This window comes from Uloborus diversus, unplaced genomic scaffold, assembly GCF_026930045.1.
Source record: "Uloborus diversus isolate 005 unplaced genomic scaffold, Udiv.v.3.1 scaffold_622, whole genome shotgun sequence".
Classification (NCBI taxonomy): Eukaryota; Metazoa; Arthropoda; class Arachnida; order Araneae; family Uloboridae; genus Uloborus; species Uloborus diversus.
In genome coordinates, this window is record NW_026558816.1 from 49,269 (window position 1) to 74,211 (window position 24,943).

Consider the following 24,943-nt stretch of genomic DNA (forward strand, 5'->3'; position numbering starts at 1 on the left):
GGGGGAGGGGGGAGGTGTCATGATGATCCGTACGTGTATTTGAACCACCATCAGGACTGTGTTAAAAATAAGGGTTCTTCCGAAGAGTTATATATTTTCCTAAAACCTGGAAGATATTTGAAATTTCTGGTGTAAATTATGTACGAATATACACACATGAAAAGAATAAATATATAACATAATCCTGTGTGTGATTCGTTTTTCCAATGTACTTTTGTGTGTTGCGTGCGTTTCCCACTATTTTCCTGGTGCCATTAAGTGTAACATTTGTTTTCATGCTAATTGAGTTTACTTGTGTTTGTTTTCGAAAAACTATTCATTTTTATTGTCCGGAAACTAAGTCTCTTCCTTTTTTCTAGGGACGCCATACAAAAACCGGCCAGCTAGCAGCAATCAAAATTATGGATGTAACAGAGGTATAAAGTGGTTTCATTTTCATTTGCAAATAATCTATTTATTCAAATTTGTTTAAGTCGAAAATTTTGGTTATGAGCAATCTCTAAACTTGTAGTAAAAACTTATTTTAACGTACCTTGATGAAACCGGTCGTTTCCTGTTGTAAGTGATTTATGCCTAGCCACTTATGTCGTAACCCAAGTTTGAATGTATTCATTCAACATAAATTATAACTGTGAGTCTTAAGTGTTAATAAACTAAGTGTTAATTACTAAATATGAATTTGCAATATTTTTGTTCTTAGGGAAATGTTTCAGCCTTGTTATAAAGTGAAAAAGCCCAATTAGAAAAACTGCTGCAATCCTTAATGTTTTCCTTGCGAGATTTCATTTTTTAAAGATGGTGGAATGCTATTACGTTTGCTCATACTGGCAAATATTTTTGCTGGAACCAAATTTTATTAACTTAACTGTAGTTTTCTCAATATTTCATCCCAAAAGTAAAATTGTTTGGTTTATTTATAGTTCAGGAAACGGGATTACAGGATTGGTGTTGAGGCGTATTATTTTAATTGAAAAAAAAGGGGGGGGGGGCGAGGTAATTCATTTCTTTAAAAAATATAAATAAATAAATAAATTAAAAAAAAAAAAAAAAACCGTGAAGCAGTGGTGTATTTTTTGCCACAGAGATATTAAAAATGTAAGTTTGTATAGTCCTTTGAAAAGAAAAAAAAAGTTAATGTGGATGGGTCAGTTGAGAGCTAATTTAAGAAGTCTTGCATGAATCTGATAATAACGGTACAGCATTTCATGACCTAGATGTGACTTTTTCTAAATCATTTCGGTGCTCATGCAGTTCTTCCGGAGCAGACGAGAACTCTGTGCTGTGATAAGAGCCTTTTTTTTTTGGATCGGCGTATCTTCTTCGTGGTCGAAGAAAAAAATACTGTTAAATATGACAGCTATAGTAGATGTGTCCCTGTCTTTTCCAAAAAGGGAGGAGAAGAGAAAGCAATTGCCCCTTTCCACTTTTTTTGTTTTTTAAAAATATATTCTCCATTGAGTATTTCATAGCCTTTGCCCCACTCCCCCTCCGTAAAAATTGACGAGTTTGTCCTTACCGTTACAAAAGTTCCTTTTAAAATCATTCATGTGACCAATTTGCAAAAGCCAGGGACGCCAAGAACCATGGCGGGCTCCTTGTCAATTTTGTCACCGGGCCAATTTTCCAGAACCTTTTTCTCTCTAATCTATTCCCAGCCGAGGCCCCTCTCTGGCCAGACCCCTAGTTTTCGATTTGGCTTTTCGATAGGGCCCTCTCGGCGGCTCTAGCAAAAGCTAAAGTTGTGCAATTTTTCCACTGTGTCTGTTACACTGTAAAAACGATTCAGAAACGTTCCTGGAAAATAATGGGCAGCTGATGTGCCCAATATCTGCCAGTAACATATCTTGCAAATTCCAGGAACTTTTTCCACTAAAATTCAGCAACCTTCCTGACATTATTCTGGTAGCCTCCTGAAAAATTCAGAAATCTTCCCGTTTAAAACCAGTCGTGTCCGTGTAAATAACATCTTGGCATCATTCTGATTTATCAAGGAAGTTAAAAGAGCATTATGGCAAACATGGCCAAAGCTATGCCAGAATTGCAAGTAAGTAACGAGAATTTTACTTGCCTGCAAATCTTGCAAAGCAATGCAGTCCACACTTTTTCGCTCCCTTTGGGAGTTTAATTAGCATGGACGGGCCGTACTTGAAAGAAAGCCGATACACTTTATAAATACGCTCAATTAATCTTTAAACTGGGAGCTAAAAATATTTTTCCCAACAGTGAAAAGTCTGCATTCCTGCACCTTTTAGCAATTCAGGAAACTTTTTGTCAAAAATACTTAATTTTTCCAGGAAGTGGATAAAAACCATTAAAATCCCGAAATGTGACACGGAAATACCCGGTAACGTTTCGGAATTTTTTTACAGTGTACTTCGCGATACACATAAGCAGAAGAACCGATAGCATCTTAGCATTGCTGCCATGGAATGTAGCACGCAAGTTACCTGAAAACCGAAACCGTGCATCTTAAAAATTTTAAAAAGCTTTTATTACACTTGCTCCGTCCTGGTGCAGCCTGATGTCAGTTTGGACGGAACAAACTTCTTAATCGTTGCCATGAATGAACTTCACTTTTAGATAATGAATTAATCTTTTAATTATCATTACATTTAATTTTCGTATGTCCAAAAGTAGTGCTTTAGCAAAATTAATATAGGGGAAGGTTGCCGTCAATGAACCACAGAGCAGTTTTCGATTTTTTTAGAAAGGAAATCCAACTCAAATATCACGTTAATTATAGGAACAATTTCTCAGTATATTTCTCTTTCAATAATAATATTCACTTCCATGATAAATATACGCAATAAAGAATGAAAGTTTAAAAAAGAATATTTTAGCACGTGGTCCAATCATGGCTACGGGTTGCTATGGATGGACCACTGAGTTTCCATCGATGGACTACATTCTCAAATTAAAAAATCAATGCGTAACTTACAAATATTTATAAGTTTATCAATAAGCACTATAAATAACAATGAGTTATAGAAAAATAGATTTATCTTCTAAAATGCTTTATTTTCGGATAAGAGGAACATTAAAAAAAAAAAAAAAACCCCAACACACGACACACAGCTGTTGTCATCACACCTCGTTCACCACTTGATATTTTCCCAGCCTGTGCAACAGTGCAACACTGTTCTTAGCTAATATCTTTTCAACCTCTTTTGAACTGTTGAGAATTTTGTTAAATCGATTTTGAAAATTTTCGCTTGACGCAAGATTGTACTTGCTCTCTAAAATGTCAGAGAACATTGTTGACCATTTTATTACTGAAACCAGTAGTTGAAGTCTCAAACTACCACAGACTATAGTACTAACAAACTTTTCTTCTTAATTAAATCTGTGGGAAATGTTATTTTTCTCAGCCTCTTGAAAGGCAGATTCCCCCAATTTTTTGGAAGTAATTCCAAAAACTTCTTCTCTAGTTTCAAAATATGATTCACTAATCATATTCCTATTTCAGAGGGCTTATCTCCTAAATTTTAATAAGTAACTAAAGTAACAACAAACCGATTTTTGTCTTCCATGCGACTGTTTAAACTTATTTTCAGGACTCTATATTGTCGGTAGACTTCGTTAAGTTTCATACCAAAATTTCTGTAAGCTACTGTAGCACGTTACATGCTCTTACTTGTCCACTGGCCATATTTTACTAATTTTTGCTTTTTTTTTTGGAACAGCAAAAGTATTTGAAACTGTATTATTACGTTCTAAATTTTTAATCAATTTTATAAAAAAAATTGTCTTGAAATTATAATAAAGTATAAAAGTTTTTATGAATTACTGAGATTATTTTTTTCATTATCATATTTTTTTTAAAACCAATTGAGCAATTTTTAAAGGTAATTGAACTGAAGTTACAGTAATATTTGAGATTTTTCCATGAATGAAACACTTTGTCAGGTGGTTCATTCATGGAAACACCTAGTGGTCCAATGGTAGCAACTGCGTCATTTTGAATATTCTTATAGGTGTTACTGCTGTGACGAATCATGATGAACATGAAGTATGGGGAATTGTACTTGAAAAGGCACTCTTTTAAGTCAATTTCACGTTTAGATGATCAGTGATATTCAAAGCATGTTATAACTAAATGAAAATCTCAATAATTAGTAAGATAATGGTAGAAATCTTTTCTGACAGATTAACAGTATGATTAAATAATTTTAACTACTTGACGACTCTGCAGTAGACTGTTTTCAGACAAAGGAAGGTACTAAAACTGATTACGCGTCTGCACAAACTCTGGCACGGGAAATATCTTCGCGGTCTAGTCATGGAACCGGTTCATTGACGGCAACCTTCCCCTAAGTTTTTAAAATATTTTTTTCTTATTTTCTGAGAATCTCATAAGTTTTGGCTGATGACGATAACTAACTGCTACATAACAAACCAAGTATGTATTTATGATGTTAATTATTCAGAAAGATTTTGAAATTGTCTGAAAACAGTTCCCCATTGCGACTACTGCCTTAGCGTATTGAGCAGATGCTCATATGTGCATTTGCTTGGGGAGCAATATAAAAGCTAAAGGTGCAAATTAGATGAAAGCTGAGTTCGATATTATCACCTAACAAGTAAGTGAAGGATCCTAGCAGGTACTCAAAAATAATATTTTCCCAAAAATCGAAGAAATTTAGATGATTTTAAAAAATTTTAATGACGCAAGAAAAAGATGAATGACTTAAGGAAAAAGTCATGGGGGTTGAGGAGAAAATCTCAATGATTAGAATCATCCTTATGACTAAAAGAAAATTGCTAAGGTAGTAACAGGGCCGACGAGAGCCCATGTTAACCTTGTCAGAAAAAGGGGTTCGGCCCTTAAAAGAGCCCGTCTGTTAGGCGTAGTATAGACTTTGTAAGTTTTAATGGGGCTAGGGTCCCAGAGACCAAACTGACAAGGAGCCCGCCTTGGCTCTCGGCGTCGTTGGGAAGTAATTCTAGGAATTTAAGGACAATTTTCCTCACTGGGGGAGGATGTTCGGGAAAGAGATTCTTTATGCTAATATTGAAATTTGAGTTTTTGTTTGGTAAACCTACTCCGTTCAATATTTTTCTAGAGCCTTTTTGTTGTATGTACCGTTTTGAGGTTTCAAAATATTTTCGTACGCATATCATAAAAACCAACAAAGTGTTTAGCAACAGCGATATTCCGTCTCTCAGTACAATCGCTTGCGATGGTTTGTTGACACAGGGCGGAGGAAATATCTACTAGCTTTTTTAGCTTCCACCACTCACTGCGGGGCTATTTTGGGATCATGGGGTTCGCGATGGAGGAGAACCCCGAATGAACTTAAAACGATTTTTCTGAAACGTTTTCTAGAATGTAACTCGCGCAGCTGAAGATTTTACTTGCCATTGAGGGTTGTCTCTTTGCTCTTGCAGCAAAAAGATTTTTCGATGTGGTTGGTAGGTTGAGCAATATTTTTACCGACGTGTGAATAGTTGTTTTGCTGTTGCATTTTTCAATTTCTACTTCAACACATTTTGCTTCAGTGTGTTGTCAAATTATGCAGTAAATAAATTATCAAGAAAGCTGTTGCTCGACGATGAGGAAGTTAAATGGAGCTAACGGGGGTGTTTGTGATCCGAAATTCCAGAAAATTTTAGGTTGCCGTTTCCGAAAATTTTGGGCTGACTACACATTCTTTAAATTGAAAAAGTATTGTTATTATTTTTTAAAAAAATGATTTTTTTTCCCAATTTTTGTCTGCATATTTGAAGAGGTTTTATGGGGGGGGGGGGGGGCGAGCTTTCTCATAGTAGATTACTTGTGTTCTCTTGCACCCTTGCGGACTGAAGCAAAACCGCAAACCATGGACAAGAGTCTAAAATAAAGCGAGGAAGGGGGAGGGGGAGTTTTGAAGAAACAAATCCGACTTAACACAAGTATTTGGACGCAATGAAGTGATGAACTAACTGGTAATAAGTTAATACTTTTTCGATACCCCTCCTTTCTTTTTTTTTACTCATTCATTGAATACAAAGCATATATCTTCATTCAATTCGATAAAAATTAAAAAAAAAGGAAAAGGAAGCCGCCGCAATATCTTAAAAAATATATTAAATTGTGGCTGGAAAAAAAAAAGGAAGTTAAAAACGAATGAATAAATGTGTTTTTGAGAAATACTGAAAAACACAAACAATTTGAAGTCAGGCTTATGAATGGGGAAATTGTCTGTCAGTCGATCTATCTGTTTCTCCATAACTAATTTTAACGGAATGGAATGGATTAATGTTCTAGTTCTCTTTCCCGATATTATTTAAGAGTAACTTCAAGTTTTTTTTTTTTAATTTTAATCAGAAAAGTTCTGAGCTGTGTTAAAGAAGCATGAAATCACCGCTTAGTGCAAAAACTGAGAACGAAAATAAATACATAAATAATAGAAATAGGAATGAAAAAAAAAGCCAATGCCAAAAGCGAAAACTGTGTGTCGATTAGAACTGTCAATGGGGGGGGGGGGGGGAACAGTCTGCCTCTTTTTTTTTTTTAAATTTTGAACGTTAAAAGATTTACCGTAGAGTCTATCAAAAAAAGTCAGTTCTGATAATGAACTAGGGGATTTGCCTCGGAAATTTTCCCGGAAAATATTTTTGACTAAAAATCATGTACGAAAAAATTGCTTTTATTTTTGATAATTTAAACCTTAAAACTAGATTTTTACTGTGAAAAATTGAAAATGTTCGTAGATTCCGAATATTTTTCCGTTTTTTGCATTAATAATAAATTGTGGAGAAGGAGACCTAACAACTTTCTCACTGGACTTTCGTTGAAGAAAGGTGATTGAATTGGACGAGGTTGGCAGATTTATTATAACTATAACTACTAAAAATAAAACACTAAATAGCTCGGAAAAGAATTTACTTTAGATTGTAATATAACTAGTTCCGATAAATTTTCGTCGTTATGCAATAGTTGCGCAACTGCACATGATTAGTAATCTGCTTTTCGTTCAGGTTCAACAGAGTGGTTTTTTATTTGTAAACGGTAGTCACCTTGTGTAATCCTGGCTCATAACACGCCGTCTAGTTCGAAAAGATAACGAGTTTCCAGACTTGAAGTGTAATAATGTTAGAGGATCTAATGGTCATCTTTTGTTTGTTTTCCAGTTTTTTTTCCAATTTAAATTTTTCCCCCATGTATAATCGCCAATTTGGACAAATATTTCATTGTAAAAGAGTACGTTTGTCTTTGCAAAATTTTGTGTACTTCAAGGGCGTGCAGGGGTGCCCACAGGGGGGGAGGGATTATGGCGCAAGTTGCGCCATCAAATTTTTTTTTTTTGGGGGGGGGGGGGATTTTTTTTTTCCAGAAGTTTTTTTTTTTTTTTTTTTAATATGAAATTTTTGATTTTTGGAAGGAAAAAAATACCTAAACTTATTTAACGGGAAATCTATTCTTCTTCTATCTATCTTCTATACATATAATAAAATAAGATGTTTGTGTGTGTGTGTGTGTGTGTGTGTTTGTGGCGCGCATCCCAAGAAAACGGTAAGGCCTAGAAAGATGAAATTTGGTATACAGGTGCAGTTTTTGCTGAAAAAGTGCACCTCGGGCTTCGATTTTTGATATTTTTATTAGAAAAAAAGTTATTTAATGTTTTATGCGTTTTTTGCACTTTTTAGTACTTTTTACCTCACAGACCCCGAACCAATCGCACCACACAAATATTTTTTGTACTATAATGTAGGAAATTTAGTTTTAAATATGATGATTGAAAAAATTTTGAAGATAGAGCAATTTTTGTACTTTTTATTGATTTTTGAAAAAACCTTTATTTTACATTTTTTTTCTGGGTTTAGTTTTTTTCGAAACCCATCCTGCGACAAGTATTGAACCCTCAATTCTAAAATTTTAGTTGGTAATAGTAAAAACATTCCGCCCTCTTCAGAAGAAAAAAGTTTTGAAAAATACGCAATAGTTTTTTTTTTACAATTTTTTTAATGGCAGAACACAACGCGCGCTGTTCGCTTGCCGGCTGAGTTCCGAGTTTACCTCATCACGTGATCCAACTGAAATCGTTTGCCTTGTCTTCACCTTTCTTTTTTTTCTTTTTTTTTTTTTTTTTTCTTTTTTTTTTTTTGCAAGCGCTACTTTTTGAACACTACGGGGAACAAAGAGCTTTTATTTTTGAGGGCTATTTTGATTAAATAAATAAAGTCCGCGATTTTTTGCATGATCTTCGTTTCTGTTACGAATTGGCGGTTAGGTTAGGTAGATACAGAGATAGATAGAGGTTGAGTGGACAAAAAATGTTTTTGTTTTCGAATTAATACTTATATAAATAAAAAAAGATTGTACTGTCAGGAGGTAGATATGCGCAGATCGTATAGATTGATAGATAGACAAATATAGAGTGCGATATAGCAGATGGACAGCATGAAAGAGGCATGTCCGTCATTTAAGGAATTTCAACGGGGTGTCAGTGCCCCCCTCCCCACACACACCATGACTTTGAAAAAACAATGCTTTCACATAAAAGTGGAAGTGCTTTTTGTTATTTTTCGACAAAATTTGCATGAAGAGTACGTCGTACCCCCTCCTTTAAAAATATTCCAAACGACGGAACTGGAGATAGATCTAGAAAATATTTTATTCAAACTACTAATGATATACATAGATATAGATTGATTGATACCGCCATGAAATTTGTTTAAGCAGCCGCCGAAGGCGGCAACATCGGTGTAAAAAGGCGAATGATAATATTGAGAAAAAAGAGAAAAACGTTGATTAATACCATCGCTAAATTGTCTAAGCAGCCGCCGAAGGCGGCAACTCTGGCGCAAAAAGGCGAATGGCGTAAAAAGGCGGACCAGCTGGTCGCCGCAGGCGGCTAGTACATGAATAAATAATACCTTTTTGACGTACTTGTTCCAAATTTTTTTAGCCGTGTCTCTTTTTTCAGTAAAGGGATCTTCAAAGACGGGATGGAGTCAGTGTCCATTGCAAATCAGGATCAGTCGATTTGATTTCTTTTTAACTTATTATAAACTAGCTGCGGTCGCATGGCTTTGCACGATCTATCGCGAAAATATAAGTTACGTCAAGTGATCAAGTAATGCGTGCTTGAACAAAAAAAAAAAAAAAATCTGTAAAATTTCCCGACAGCTCGCGGAAAATTAACCAAAAAGGAGAAATTTTGAATCATCCGATTATAGGAAAAGCGTCAAAACAAAAGCAAGAATTTTATTTGTTCCCAGCCGTGGAAAAAAAAAAATGGCGACAGATCTTTCTTCTCAATGATTTATTGACGATAATTAAAATTGAGCTCGCAGTAGACGATAAATTTCCGATTTGATATTTAGGTTCCTTTGCTTAAAAATGCGTACAACTTTTCTCCTGTTAACTTTACAGCCTTGTTAATGGTTTTGAAATCGAAGGGAAGTAAATCTACTGCAGGGGTATTTTTGCGAGCTTTCGAATGAGGCTAAAACCGACCCGACCAAGTAATTATTTCGGGTAGAAAGATCCTTTTAATGCCATTTATGGTCGTAATACTGAAATTCGAACGGTTCAGTACTTCTTAACCGCTTGAAAATCACTCTACGTTCCTTCTCGGGTGCCCAAGTATCTCCCTGTCAAATTCGGTAGATCCGACATAAACTGGAGCTGTATAGGGAACATGTATACATATATGCAGATATATTCTTTGTTTTATTTATATTGTTTTTCTGGAAGTAGCACAGTTCTGTATGAGGAATACGTGTAACAGTGATGAGAGGGAGATCAAAAATGGCTAAAATAAGAAGTTTTTTAATTATTTTTTCCCCTGTTATTTATTTATTGTTTGTAAGAATTTTGACTACTATGGTCTACCCGTTCATGGATTCATTTGCACCAAAACAATCGTTAAAAACTAATTTTGAAGTTTTCGAATAACATATTTTTTTTAGCCCATCACTTGAAACTTAATATATTTTATTCATAAATTAGCTTAAGTTTATGTAGAATTTTTCATTTCATATTACTCTCGTTTTTTCTACCATTTTTAAATGGACTGTTCTTTCAATTTATCATTAGATGATTTTTATAAAACTTTCAATGATGTTAGGTTCCACTGTTGGAAGTAAAACAGTTTGTTCTTAAGGTATTTTAATTATTTTTCTTAAGTCATTTTTATTTTCTTCTGTATCTGATACGTTTGTATATAGAAGGAAGAATTAAAGTTGTGGAATTTTCTCAGTTCTGAATTTCGATGTATGCTGAATAGCTGAATCAATTTTGAGGATTTCCGAAAAATATCTGTCTTAGTGAACTTGTGTGTGACCCACTTTTTTGGATATAGGACTTCAATTTTGGTAAACTTCCAGGAGAGCTCCTCTACTGTAACGCCCGAAAATCGCCCTCTTTGTCATCTAAAACCGAGTTTCTAAAACTAATTTCGAAAATGTATGAGGAGAGCTCCTGTACCTTCCCTCTTCTTATATATAACACAATCAAAGACTATCTGCAATACGGAAGTTGCAATCTATTAAATGTTCATATTTTGACTATTGGATATTGTTAATTGACCCTCAAAACTAAAAAATTCACCATCGCCGAATTTTAAAACGCCGTGATTGATTTTTAACGAATTTTTAAAAATCCACGCGCAAAAGTGCGCTCTTCTGAAACGTTACGAGCTTACGTCACAGGGCGCTAATGGGCAGCCTTCCGCCGAAGATCCCTTGTTTTCGCTAGGGACATTTTGAGCTTGCTGATATTTTTATTTTTTAGAAATTCAAAAATCCTTTTGGCCTTCCTCCACTATGGAGGCCGGATTCGTTAAAGCGCAATCTAAATAATCTTCCTCAAGTAACATCAATGATGATATTCGAATATTTCCGAGAGGATGAGAGGTTCAATGTTCCAGAAACGCGAGGAGTTAAATGCGAGGGAGATAAACATTTTACGTTTCGTCTTCGAAGCCAACTTCGAAGCACGTCCTTCGGCTTCTCCCGTATCAGAAGAGCGCATGACGTCATTTCCTATGCCATTTGACGTCACAAGCGCTTGAACTTTAAAAATTAATTTAAAAAAAACTACTTATCGTATCGCAAAAATTTTTTCACCTATGATATTCATACATGTTACTCTATCATGTAAAAAAAAATTGAAAAATCGAAAACTTCCCTATTGCATTTTAGAGTTTCAATTTCGAAAAATTGCCGGGGAATGCCACCGAACTTCTCCTTCCACTAACATTACCAAAGATCAATCAAAATTGCGTTTCTAATGCAACAGGTTCGAACATTTAAGTGGAGCGCCCCTCTCCCTTTCCCCACTCTCGTCAAAATCATCATCAAAATCATCAAAAGACCATCTTAAATTTAGTTTTCAGGGCTTCAATGTCGAAAAAAATTTCTTGGAAGTGCTTCCGAAAACCTATTTCTCTAACGTCACGAAGGGCGGCTACAATTGCGATTTTAGAGCTTCAATTTCAGAAAACTGCCTGTCTCCTACCCCTAACCCTAGATGGCCTGAAATCGCAATTTTAAAACTTCAATCTCGAAAATTTTCCGAGGGAGACCTCCCGAATCTCTTCTCTACCTAACATTACCACAGATAGTTTAAAACTGCTTTTTTAGAACTTCTTTTTTGAACCCCCCCCCCCCTCCCCCCCCCCCCCCCCCCGGACCCTATTTGACTGAATATTATACTTCCGACAAGGTTCAAATTGTTTACATCCAGTAATGACTCCATCATAAACCAGAAAGGTGAATCCACTGTGTATTTTTCCATACGTTTGAACAAAAAAAAATCTTAAAACTTTTTTACTCAAGGGCCATATTGTAAGTTTTGGAAAGTGAGACGTGGTAACAACCCAACAATATTTCTGTTCAGATGACAGTAGTTAACGTTACCTCCCCCCTCCCCCCCCCCGTTAATTTGCCTGGAAGTTAGAAACTTTAAAATGTGTTGTCTTTAACCTTATTTGAAAGCGAGAAATTTTTTTTGGGGGGGGCTATTATTTATCTTAATATTTATATTGTTCAACTTTTCATATTTACATGGTTTTCAAATCACAATGTTAATATTCTTTTAAGTTTTTTGTTGTTTAGTACACTTGCCACTGTGCTACCTACGAGTGAGACTTTATGTATATATATATATATATATATATATATATATATATAAGGAAGTAAGAAGAGAGGAAAAAAATCTTCGAGAGTCAGTCGAAGAAGTTGAGGCTGCAGTCTTGAACTAAGCAGTGACCCATGGTGAACTAAAATTGTGCTTCGGGCAACAGTTGAGAAATCGGTTGTATCTCTCAGAATAAATGAACGTGTTGAAGAAGCCTGATCTCTAATCAGTTTTCGCATCAGCCCCGGCTTCTTATTTATGATTACTTCCGATAGGCCTCCATCTGCACCGAGAGCGAGTGTGTGCCTTTTATTTTCGATAACCGTCCGAACCGCTTGAGGGAAATGAGGAACATATGACATCCTGCCTCAGTTTATTCTGGGAGGAGAGTCCGGGATAACAGAGCTCTTTGTTGTGTTCATGATCAAAGTCCACTCGACAAATTCCTTCGATAAGAAACGGCTACTTGTTCCCCAAGGCATGTTCTTGCATCGATCCCCTTTTGATTCCGCGTGCAGTTATTTTTCAACTTCCACCTGAGAAGAGATTTCCACTGTTTACTCTCTCAGCAGGGCTTGATGCTTGAGATCCGTTTCAGTTATTATGTATATTAGTTCCAAAAACTCGCTTAATTTGATAATAACATTTGTAATTTTGCATTTTATGCATTGCATGCACATAAAATCCCTGAACAACGTTTCTCAACCTTTTTTTTACCCGCGGATCAAACTTGCGAAAAAAATGTCTACTGACAATATTTTTCTATACAAAATAAATAAATAAAATAAAATTGAATGGATTTTTAAGTACTTCTACATCGTTAAGTGTATAAGCTCTTTATGTTTTACTTGCAATATATATATTTTTTTGAGCATAAGCAAAATGCAGAAAATTTCTGCATAAGAGAAAATTCCAAATGCGGCTCGCAAAAATGCATTATTGCGGTTATTAGCCTTTTATTTATACAGTATGCATCAGGGGCGGCAAATAGGGGGATCAAGAGGGGGCGGTCGCAACCCCAAATTTTTTGAGCAGGATGATAGAAAATGGGTGAACTCAATTTATGTAAGTCGGAAAGGAATGTTCATTAAAAAATATCGCTGGCTCTCAGTAACTATTTGATTAAGCTGGACACATTACCAGACTAGAAAAAGTGTGTTTCGTATTTGGATAATGACTTAGAAATTCATGAAGTATTTTTCGTTCTTTCAGAATATAGAAAACTGATAGAGAACCATGGTTAATTTTAACTAAAGAAGACATTTCCTCATATAGTCTAATTCATACTTGTGTGCCCAGTGTAACGATGGCATGTTCAATATGAGAGGGTCGTGCAAAGTGGTGTGGCTGCATGATTTTCACAAGAAAATTCCTTAATATTTTACATTCACTTTTATGCTCATTTTTAAAGTGTATATTTAATTTATGAGTGTTCATAGCTTTCTTCTGCTAGAAACACCTTTCAGCTGCTCAATGCATTATATGCTTTCATAGCAGCTTCTTAAAAATGCACGTGATTATTGAATAATAATAATAATAACCTTTCAACAAATACCTTTTATGGGGCCCTATAATTGTGCAATCTCGGTGTAATACAAGATGGTCTTCAAGAGTTAAAACCATAAAAACATTTCTCTATAAGTTCAAAGCAGTGATTTGACGACTGGAAGAATTATTGCAAAAAGATTCTTTGAATAGTGAAAAAGCTCATGCACTTTAGCATGTATGACTTCGTTTGAATTTTTATTTAATTCGTTTGTATTGAGGAAAGTTTTGAAAAATGCTTTGCTCTATTAAAACATCTTCAATCCGCTACCCTTAATTTTCGGATTATTCAAACCACAGTTCAATCTACAATTGATCTGTGCACGATACTACCACAGTTCAATCTGCAATTTAAACTGAAAATAGAATTTACATAGATGTATATTTCAATCAATCGTGAAATATTTCAAAAAAATTCTTCCTCCGAGCCAGTTTTGAAAAGGCGCCAAAAAAAAAAGTGACAAAAAATCCACATGATGATGTGAAGTCAAACATTGATTTTTTAATATTTTGTATGAAGTAATAGATTCAGTTTCGAATGAAATTAACACAAGATTTGATGATAATTAGTTTTCTGTATGGTTGGCTCTATATATTATCTGAATTGGGTTTTAAAAACGAAAAATAAAATATTTCAATTATGAGTAACATTTTTAGCATGAGGCAAGAAAATTACAAGCAATCTACCGAAAGACCGTTATTATATCAAGAGACTGCAATTTCGTCCTTGTTATCAGTCTAGAATAGTGAATAACAGAGCGGGAGGAAGATGACATATCATTGAAGCTGAGAGCGCCGACGAGACTAAATTATTCATTGAGTAAAAACTAAGCCCCTCACAATTTTTGAAGTTGCCAGGGTGATTTTGAAGAGCAAGATATAAAAAGTGTTTTCATACATAACTTTGTTACTTCAATTATTTTTTAACTATTCCAATCAGCTCAGCTAGTAGAGAAAGATTTTTTTTATGTGTAAGGAGGTTATTTTTGAAGCACAATAGGCAAAAAAAAAAAAAAAAAAAAAAAAAAAAACTTTCTCTATTAACTGTACTGGCAAAACAGCACGACACTGGGCACTAATAGATTAGTAACACGATTCCCTGCTCTTCCGAATTCCAAAAGTCATGCATTAAAACTTTTCCAAAAGGTATTAAAACTTTAGTATCGAGATGTTTTTTATGATAACTTATTAGAAAGTGAATCAAAATTTTAATTGTTTCCAAACACCAATTTTTATTCATATTAAACCGATTATATGACCACTTCATGTTAGCTAATGTGTGTTTGGGACCACACTGTGGTAATACATATTTAAGGAACTCGACTCCCCAAATGAAATGCTGAAATGCCGCCCCTGGTATGCATATCTAAATGGCTTTTCACTTCTCACTCCAGGGGCCCCCGTACTTACCTCTATTAGTGGCGAATTAGATGGGACCCTGAAGACAGCTCTGATTTTTTGATCCAGACCGGAAACCGGGTAATCCCTGGTCCAACACCCCCAGAGGTATCGTTTCACTTGGAGGACTTTGTGACCACGAGCACATTTAACGTCCCCCAGTCACCATTAGTGTAGACGGAAGATCTTCGATGGGCTAGGGTCGACCCCCCCCCCCCCCCCGGGTCACAAGTCCGATGTCTTACCGATCATGCCACCACGGCCCATCTAAATGGCTGTTCGAAAAAAGCGAAGTCCGGTTCATTTGAGTCCGGATTACTGAAGGTTTATACAGTATGATGGCTGTCCGGATTTAGCAAAGTTTGGTTTAATTGGGTCCGGATTACTGAAAGTTTACTGCACTTATAATGAATGTTAAGCTGTGAGCTTTTAAAAGTGCTCAGCTTATTAACTTTTAGTGGAAGCTCAACCAGGACGTGTGATAGTTCTTGAAAAAACATATTTGTCTTGTGCAACATCAAGAAGAGCCAAAGTTAAAAGTAACTTGTTTATTACGGCTATGATATATACAATGACATGTTAAACGAAATATTGAATATCGGTCTTTACAATATTAAGTAGCTCATTAATACTTTAAATGTCTTCTGAAGCAAACATTCTAAGTCAAAGTATGAAAGTTAAACATATTGAGCTATGATAATCATGATAAGAGCAGTAAGCCGAAGCTATCGGCAAAAACCGACGGACTCAACTGAGCTCCGAAAAACAACCAAGTCTGACTTGGGTTGAAATTGAAAGGGAAGAGAATGAGGCAAAGTGCCGGGAGCTTAAATGCTACTGGCAATTTGCATATTCTGCTGACGCGATCTTGTTGCAACAAGGAAGAACGAATGAGAAAAAAAACTAATGCAAAGTTTCGGTTACAAACACTTTTGTAAAATAATTTACCTCTTTTCGTAACAATGAAAACAGAATTTAAACTTTCGTTCAACAATGCACCCGGTGAAGAAAGCATGCTATTTTTAGAGAAAACATGCACTTTTTTTTTTTTTGCAGTTTTGACTCTGAATACCAAATTAGCTGAATTAGCATCTCTCTGTGCTATCTGCGGACTTAAATGTTATTCCTGCGGTATTCAGCTGTCTACATTATTCAATGCAGCAAAATGATGAAAACCTAGCTCCTTTTCCATCAAGTTGTGTTGGTTTCTTTTATAGAACTGCTAGTTTTCATTTCAGGGATATATATCTAAACGGATTTCCGTGTTTACAGTAAATAAAGTGTTGTCGATTCATTGCGGAAAAAGAAGGAAGGAAAATGAACATTGTCTTTCCATTCGGCGCAGTTACTGTTATCAGAACTGATAAGTTCTTGCTTGTGCAAGTCAAGGTTTACATCTTTGCTTTGGAAATGATGAAATCAGAAGAGAATGACACTTTTTATGGCAATAAAAACTTTCTTTGACATCTCCTAACTACTCAACAAACGCATTACCATCAGTTTTTTGGCATGGATGTAAATATCATTGTGATAATATTTGTCAGCTTCGATGAAGTGTAACTCGCTACTGCTGTTTGAATATTATAGAATAACCCAAAACTTTTTCCCAAATTGTCTACACTCAAAATCATCGGGGTGCTTGGCAATGTAGTATGGCACGATTTCAGGCCCGACGAAAGGCCATGTCAGCCTAGTCGAAAACTAGGGACCCAGGCCTTGGGGGGAGGGGGACACAGACGCAAAAAAAAGGAAAAAAGAATATAAAAAAAAGATGAGGGGAAAAACTCCAAATAAGAGAAAACGTTAAGTAAAATTTACTCGTGTGTATATGCGTACTGCTGTGGCACTTAAAATAGAGTTAATTGTTTTCTAGTAAGCAGTTTTGATTTTTTTTCACCCCTCCACCACTCCCCCCCCTTTTTTTTGGAGGGTGGGAGGGGCTCGGTGACTTAACTGGCAAGAGGCCCGCCTTGGCTCTCTCCTGCGGCCCTGCACGATTTTGCAGTGAATTTTTTATGCAGATATTCTGAGTCACTAGTATGTGCAAAAGGAAATGCAAAAATAAATAAATAAATGGAAGAAAATGAAATTTCATCCCTTTAGTTATTTATTTTTTGATGCAAAATCTTCAACTCCAATCTATGCCTTGTTGCGTTTTCTTATCGAGTCGGTAGTTTTGCGTTGGACATACAGTTGGTGTTTTTGTCTAAAGAAGGTTGTTTAAAGTCGAGAGGGTAGAGTATAAACCAAAGGCGATTCCAGGGGATATAGATACCACCGCCCTGGTGGAGGGACATGCTTGCGGAGACCCGTGAACCATAGGAGTTCGCATTAAGCATAGAAAAATAAATTCAAAGGAACCGCAACTATGGTCAAATGAAAGCATTAAGCAATCGTAAATGCTCAAAGAAACATTCATAATTATTTATCAGTGTTGCATTGCATTATAAGCAGAGGCCTTCTACGTAGGGAGATCTTTGAAGAGAAAGATGTGCCTACCTAGAACCCTTATAGAGAAAGCGAAGAATCGGGGTTTGCTCCTTGTGATCAATCGAAATCTTTCATATGCCATATGAAACAAGAACTAACGCACACAACTGGATAGTGATGTGATCTGTGCAGAAATGGACAGGAAGAAATGCCACCAATGCATGCCATGTTGTCATGACAGTAAACTTTGCCTATCAGTTGGCATTCGAACTAAGCTTTGGCCATTAGAGCTTCGTAACATCTTACTTTGTTCCAATAGAAAAATAAAGCTTCAGATTTGCCTAGCTAGATAAAAATAAGACTGATTAATGGAGTAGCTGTTTTAAGATCAGTGTTCTCGGAAAGAAAAAGAAAACCGCAGACTCAAAGTTACCTTCAAGTGTTCATCATGTTAGTATGATGGCCCTGTCTTCTATGCGTGCAGAAAATTTCTTGACGGCCCACCCTATGAGATCGTGTCATGACTAAAGAAGTGGAACACAACTTCAGTTAACGAATTACATATTACCGGCTACTGCACATGGGACAAAGAGATTTTTTCTCTCCAAAGTTACGGTGCGGTTCTTGAATCTTGACATAAACTGGTTAATGCGACATGACCTTGAGATTCATGTACTAAAATCTTTGACCTCTCTCTCGTTCTGGTGTCATCGTCTTTCTGGTATCCTGTATGTCGTCTCATTGCTGCCTACCCGCATATTTCAAGCGAACAGAATTCGCAGAAAAATCTTTGTTCTCGCTCAAAACCGGTCACTCCTTTTTTTCGCAACGGATGCTTCTTTTCCGCCGCTCTACTCCCAGTTGTAATGAAAAGGCGAAGCAGGGAACACCACTATCCGGTTGTCATTGCTTGTAAATGAGAGAATGCCAAATTCTGTTAGTTTGCCTAATTTATGAATTCGATCTGTTTTGAAAGTTTTAATGACAGTGACACGCGCACGTGTCCGCACTTTAAAAAGCTTTCAATATCTCAAAAGCTGAAAGTTCCTACCAGTTCTACTCAAGGGCGCCCCGAATTCAAATTTTTGGGAAACAGGCGTTGTACAATCAAAATAAATAGCGAATGTTTGGCGTACTTATAGTTACATATCTTGTTATTATAATTTAAAATTGATATTTAAATGAATATACAGAGTCTTCCCATTTAACCTGCAAGACCTATTCTCGCAACCGTTAGTCACAGATGCGTGCTTCCATTTGTAAAACTGTTCAAAATCAGATGCAGAGTTAAGATATTGATGGTTTGAAGCGGGGGGAAAAAAATTGAACTTTGACATCTTGAATTCAAATTATGTTTTTCGCAATCACGAGTGTGCGTAGGGGGGGGGGTATTTTTGTTCGTGTGTGGGAGCATATGTATGTGTGTATGTGAAGGCATGTGTGGGGAGGGTGTATGTGTAGGTGTGTGTGTTTATGTTTAGGTGTCTGTATGTGTGTGTGTGTGTGTATGCATCGTGGGGCGGCCGGCCGACGGTGGTGCTGCAGACGGAGGCGGGGAGAAAATAAAATCATAGGACATCAAAACTGCCAAGTGAGAACAATAAGCATTCGTGATTGCTCAAAAAGAAAAAAAAAAGTCAAAAAATACAAAGTTTGACTTTTATACGGGCCCTAGGTCCCCTAACATATATTTTATGAAATATTCTATTGAAAAATATTATTAACGCAAAGAACTTGACATTTGTACGGCCAAAACTCAAGGAGATATTCGAATTCTAAGTTTTAAGAGACCATGCAAAGGATGAGATTGAAACTTATCGCGCTTTCAGAAGAATGACAGGTTATCGAAGTGAAGCAATCAAGTATTTATATATTTCATTGTTATTCATTAGTTAAATATGCAATTCAATATATGATACGCAAAAACACTCTACAAAAGCACTTACAATTTGAAAAACCGAGCTCTATGCGAACTCTTGTTTGCTAGTATATCCCCCCCCCCCCGTTCACCTCTAAAAAAGATGTTATTGATGGCGAGTGTTAAGTGGTGTAAGTCACAAAATGCTGCGTTTCATATCTTGGTGAATATTGTTCGTACCAATCAAGGACGCCCATATAGGAGGCAAAGGGGAGGGGGGGGCGGCTCAAGCCCCCCACTTAGAAATGAGAACTTCCTTGCTTTTAGTGCTTTTTTTCTTTGCAAAAATGTATAAAAATTTCTTTTCCAGCCATTAATGAATAAGTTATTAAAAATGTCAAATTTTAATATCTCTAATCTGTACTGAAATCGGTTTCCATGGGGAAAATATTCTGCTAAACCATGGGGAAAATTTTTGAGCCCCCCCCCCCCTTAAAATTCTGCATATGGGCGCTTTTGGTACCAATGTTTAACGTATTTTGCTGGAGTTATTTTTCGATGAAGATAGTTATTAGAGGACCTAAGACTCGTGCAAAACGTTAAATTTTGTATTTTTTGACTCATTTTATTTTTCGCTTCAAACTTTCAGTATCTTAACTCTGCATCTGATTTTGAATATTTTTGCAACTGGAAATATGCATTTAAGACCAGTGGCGTAGCAAGGGAGGGGGGGGGGGGAGTGTTAAAACACCCCTCAGAAGCATTAGTTTTAACATAAATGCGTATTCTAATACAGTCGTTTAAGCATATAAAAGGACTGTTTTGATCAAAAAACCTACCCCAGATGGTATATTTTTGATTAAAAAAAAACCTCCAGAAGGTATTTCTGGTTTAAAAAAACCTTCCAGAAGGTTTTTTTGATCAAAAAATCCCCTCCAGAAGGTTTTTCTGGCTGCGCTAGTGTCTAGGACCAACGGTTAAAACGGCAATAGAGGTCTTGCATGTTAAACGGGAACACCCTGTATATATATTTGTTAACTCGGCACATTCGACCAGGATCAACCAGAGATCCAGATAAACGGGGGCCGGATAAACCAGTTCAACTGCGTTTATAATACCAAGATTAGCCTCATATTTTTAAAAGACTGACACTTATGGTTGATGTGGGCCTTTTTCCCGGTGAACTATTTTAAAGCAAGTGCAAACAGCTAAAAATGATAGAGCTTTAAATTGATACTGACCAAATTTGCAATTGGCCTGGTGTACTTGAAGGGGTTACCTCTTTCAGAGCTCTTGGTTTTAAACTATATCGCCAATCCTAGCATGTTTATGTAAATAACTGCAAGAACTATTATTATTCACACCTCCCTCACCCCTCAGGAGAAAATTATGGCTGCGCTAACAATCGAATAGATGTCTCCACAGGTTTTTATAAATTCTTTATTGCTAATTTTTATGTTGTGCTAGTGGTTTATAGTACTGTTATTTTTTCGTGTTTTCATTTAAAATGCGACATCAAGGAAAATTAAAATTAATTAATTTAATCCTTTCTGTGATTATGTTAGTTATTGTTTTTATTATTTCAATATTAACTTTATTATACGAGAATAAATTATATAATAATCAAAATAGCCAAAGGATCCTGGTTTTTTTCTCACTTATTTTACCTTTGCAACTGAGTGGTCTGTATGAATAATACATTTAAATCTTCAACCTCTTTTTTTTCTTCTTAGAATGGCGTTCTATCACTAATGCTGGTTATTACACTTGGCGCTTTAGTTTTGAATGTAAAATGTTAAAACCAGTACCATCCGCCTTTAATCAAAATTTTTTGTTACACATCATTCACTTCACTTAAGTAGATTTTTTCTTTACCATCTTAAAACCATTCTTTTATCCAACGAAACTGCATATTTGATATTAATTATTTTTAAAAAACAAAATATGTAGGCTATTCTTGTATTACACAACAGTAGATTTTGTGTGTGTGTGTGTGTGTGTGTTTCGCGTATGCAAATGAACTCACGTGCAAGTTTCTTTAAAAAAATTCTAATCGAATTTTTAAGAACATTTGCGAAATGAAAGGGAAATCGTTTCGCTCTCTATACTTAATTATTACGGTTCTGAAATGCAGAAGTCATGACCTGGTTTTATTTGTTTTATTTAATGCATAAATATTTATTTTACATTATTTTCAATTCAAAATACAATATAACAGATGGCTGACCTTTTGACAGCACGTTTGCTTATCAGCGCCGTTTGTTTTCTCTCCGCTGCGAAGAAGATTTCGAAATAAATTATTCTCCAAGTTAAAAAAAATAATTCTTGCAGACGATCTCGCGTAAATGTAATTCGAGACCCATTTTCTGCATCTTTTTCTCCTGCCAGAGGGTTGTACACTTTCAGATCAATGTTGAGTCGCAGCGCAACCCCATCAACTGCATCAATATTTCCTTTTTTATTAATCGGAGTGATGTACAAAAGGACATCGCTCTCGCGCGGGGAGAAATGCTCGAGACGGTTTTTCATTTTTCCTTGCGTCGTTTTCTCGAGAATATTGGGAAACATCAAATTATTTCGCGAAATGTTCTTCAAATAATTGTTCAGAACGCAGTTGCTCAAAGGTTGTCACAAACGTGTTCTGATTAGAGGCTTTATTTGCTTAGTCGAGGAATCCTGTTGACCTCAGCTAATCAAACACTTCTTCAGTTTCGATTCCTTTCTGGTGAAAGTAAGAGTGGTTTGAAAACTGTACATCTTCGAAGAGGTGCCGGTGGCATGGCTGTTTAGCACTTCTCTCATTTTGTTTCTGGTCTGTGCGTGTTGCGTTTCTTAAATCGTGTTCCGCGGACCCCCAGGGTTCCATGGAGATCAATCGAGGGTTCCGCGCTCTTTTATCTTTCTTTTCTTTTTTTTTTTTGAATTCAAAGTAGTCACTTAAAGGTATCAATAAAAATTAGTTCTGAGTTCAGCGTTCAATTAATATTTTCCGAATGAACTGCTGATTAAACAAGCATCCAAAACGAACTATGAATTTAAACTCAATTATTGTCAATGTATGACCTACGACTAAGTTTAGCACAAGAATACAAAATTTTTATTGAAATGACGCATAGTCAGTCACAAAAATGTTTCTTTTTCATCACAATGGAAATTTTGGATATTTTTCGTTTTTATTGCAAGTAAGCCATTTTTGAATCCTGCATTTAAACTATGCTAATGAAGATAAACCCTGGGCTCCATGAAAAACACTCGATTTTAGAGTTCATTTGTCATGTCAATGTTCCACCTAAAATGGCTAACCAGTACTTAGCTGCTTAGCTTTTATTATATGCAATTGCATCTTCTTTTGACGGTGAAGCATACAACTTCATAAAACGGCAAATATCCAAAAAAAAAAAGGAAGATGACAAAAAACTAGACATTGTTCTTCATTCTGAGCAAAAAAATCGGGCCACCTGTGCGTTGTTCCTAAGTTACCTGATTTGTTGTGCATAAAATTAATGCATTTTTTGCACATATTAGCGCTAAAAATTAAAATTTATTACCAACTGTAAAAAATGAAAAAGTCGCAATTCGTGTGTTTATTTTATTGCACTTTTTTGGGGGAGGAATTTTAGAACATATATTAGGTTTTTGTTTTTGCGCACATATTTTGATGATTTTACTGTCTATATAATCCTGGCTCTACTTACCAAAAGAACAAAATTTTCACCAACTTGAAAAACCAAAATGTTCTTTAAAATGTAAACACATGTTTTATTACTTATTTATTGACAATTTTACATCGAAAAACATCGAAACTGATTAAGTTTAAATCAAGTCTTTGTTATAATTTAAAAATAGACATCTTCTTGGACAGCCAAAATATCTCCGGTCATTTTCACAAAATTTGAAATCTTAAAAGAAAATGAAAGTAGCAAAGCGTTGTAACTGAACCAAAAGTTCAAAGTCCATCAGCTCATCTTTGATTTTCTTTCGCCCCAGTTATACCCCAGTTTGATGAAATCGACTCAAACAGACGCAGACGCACATAAGCTATAAAAATATTAAGACCAGTTAAGAAAAGAGACAACTCCTCATCCCCCCCCCCCCCCGAATGGACGTTATTGGGAATGAAATTTGACCCATGCCATGTTTCATGTTTCCAAAGAAGTTTGGCTTTTAACAAAGTAGCTATTTAACTGTGTCTGTAATGGGCCATTCCATCGTCACGTGCGGGACACTAGGACTCTCTTATTTCACCAAAAATTTGTTATAAAGCTTAATATTTAAAAAAAACCCGAAGGTATCACATTTTCTTATCTTTACATTTAGTACAAAGAGACGTCAGATGTAGTTATTTTTTTATTACATATTTTTATTGGAAAAAAATTAATTTGCAAGCGTCACGTGCGGGACATCAAAAGTCAACCACTTACCATTTGTCACGGGATTTAGTTAACATTTCTGCTCTAATAAAAATGCGATGGCAAAACAAACTAAAGGCCTTAAAAGTCACGGCTCCACACATGATGAATGAAACACATATGTCCAAATGAAACACATATAATTTCCTAAGACATAATAATTTAAACTGTTGAAAAAAATTATGATGTATAGCGTCACGTGCAAGACAGAGTTGTCACGTGTGGGACATTTGCAAATTTTATGCAAGAGCATATTTTTTTAATGTCAGAAACTGAGTCAATACACAAAATAAAGTATTTGCTAAACAGTTTATAGTAAAAAATTATTTTAGTGAAGCGTATTTACAAATTAGTGAGCTATTGAACGAACTACTTATGAATATATTCTGAAGATTTGCTTTTTTTTTTTGTAATTTCACCGGCATTTATATAAAACATACCTCAGAAGTAGCAATTTCTGCCGAGTTTTACATAAGTTTATCTCTGGATAATTCATATCATTCTTGAGAAAGGATATTTTATTTCATTTTCTTAGTGTACAACTTGATAGGACAATTTCTGGGTGTAGCAGTGCATCTGTTAAGAAATTTTTCGTAGTAAAACACTTTTCTGTAAGCCTTGTATCACAGCACTGTTTTCGTGTTGACTGGGGGCAAAGCTGTAAGTATTTTGTATATAACTTTGTTTGAGCTATATGGTGGTGGTTCCAATGGTGGTATTATGTAAAATAAAAAGTAATTCTTACTACAGAATAATATATTTTAGAATATTTAACTATGTGGAAAATCTTTCATTCAATATTTTCAAGTTGTAACTGTTTATCTAACGCCTGTTTGTATAACGCGTCACGTGCGGGACAGTTTTGTTTTCGGAATTTTCTCTAGCCAAAGTTTATTTAAAGTTCTAAAACTGTCATAACATAAGAGGGCTGCAATAATTTAAATTTAGAAAAAACAAATACACAAAATAAATGACTTTCCTTTTTATTCTAACTACAAATATTCATCTTTTGCGTCATGTGCGGGACACAAAAAATAAGGTTTTTGTACGTGCTTGTATAGTTATTAATACGAATCTTGGATCTTAATGCTGAATTATAAACTTGACTTTAAAATTTTCAATATTTGACTATGCAGCACGCTTGCTCGCAACTGGACTCTATTTTTGTCTCTCTGCGTTGCCAATCCAGAAAAAAGAAACTTTGAAAGCTTGCTCAAAACATTAAATTTAGAATTT

General features: G+C 35.5%; 1 protein-coding gene across 1 annotated transcript in view; it reads left to right on the plus strand.

Moving 5' to 3' along the window:
- Positions 1 to 359: 359 nt before the first annotated feature.
- LOC129233680 (serine/threonine-protein kinase mig-15-like) overlaps positions 360 to 24,943 on the plus strand; it is a gene marked incomplete at both ends in the record, with an annotated part of 63,990 nt that continues 39,406 nt past the window's right edge. Inside the window, one exon of the mRNA XM_054867660.1 lies at positions 360 to 416. Within this exon, the coding sequence (XP_054723635.1) occupies positions 360 to 416 (57 nt within the window). The remainder of the gene's footprint in view (positions 417 to 24,943) is intronic.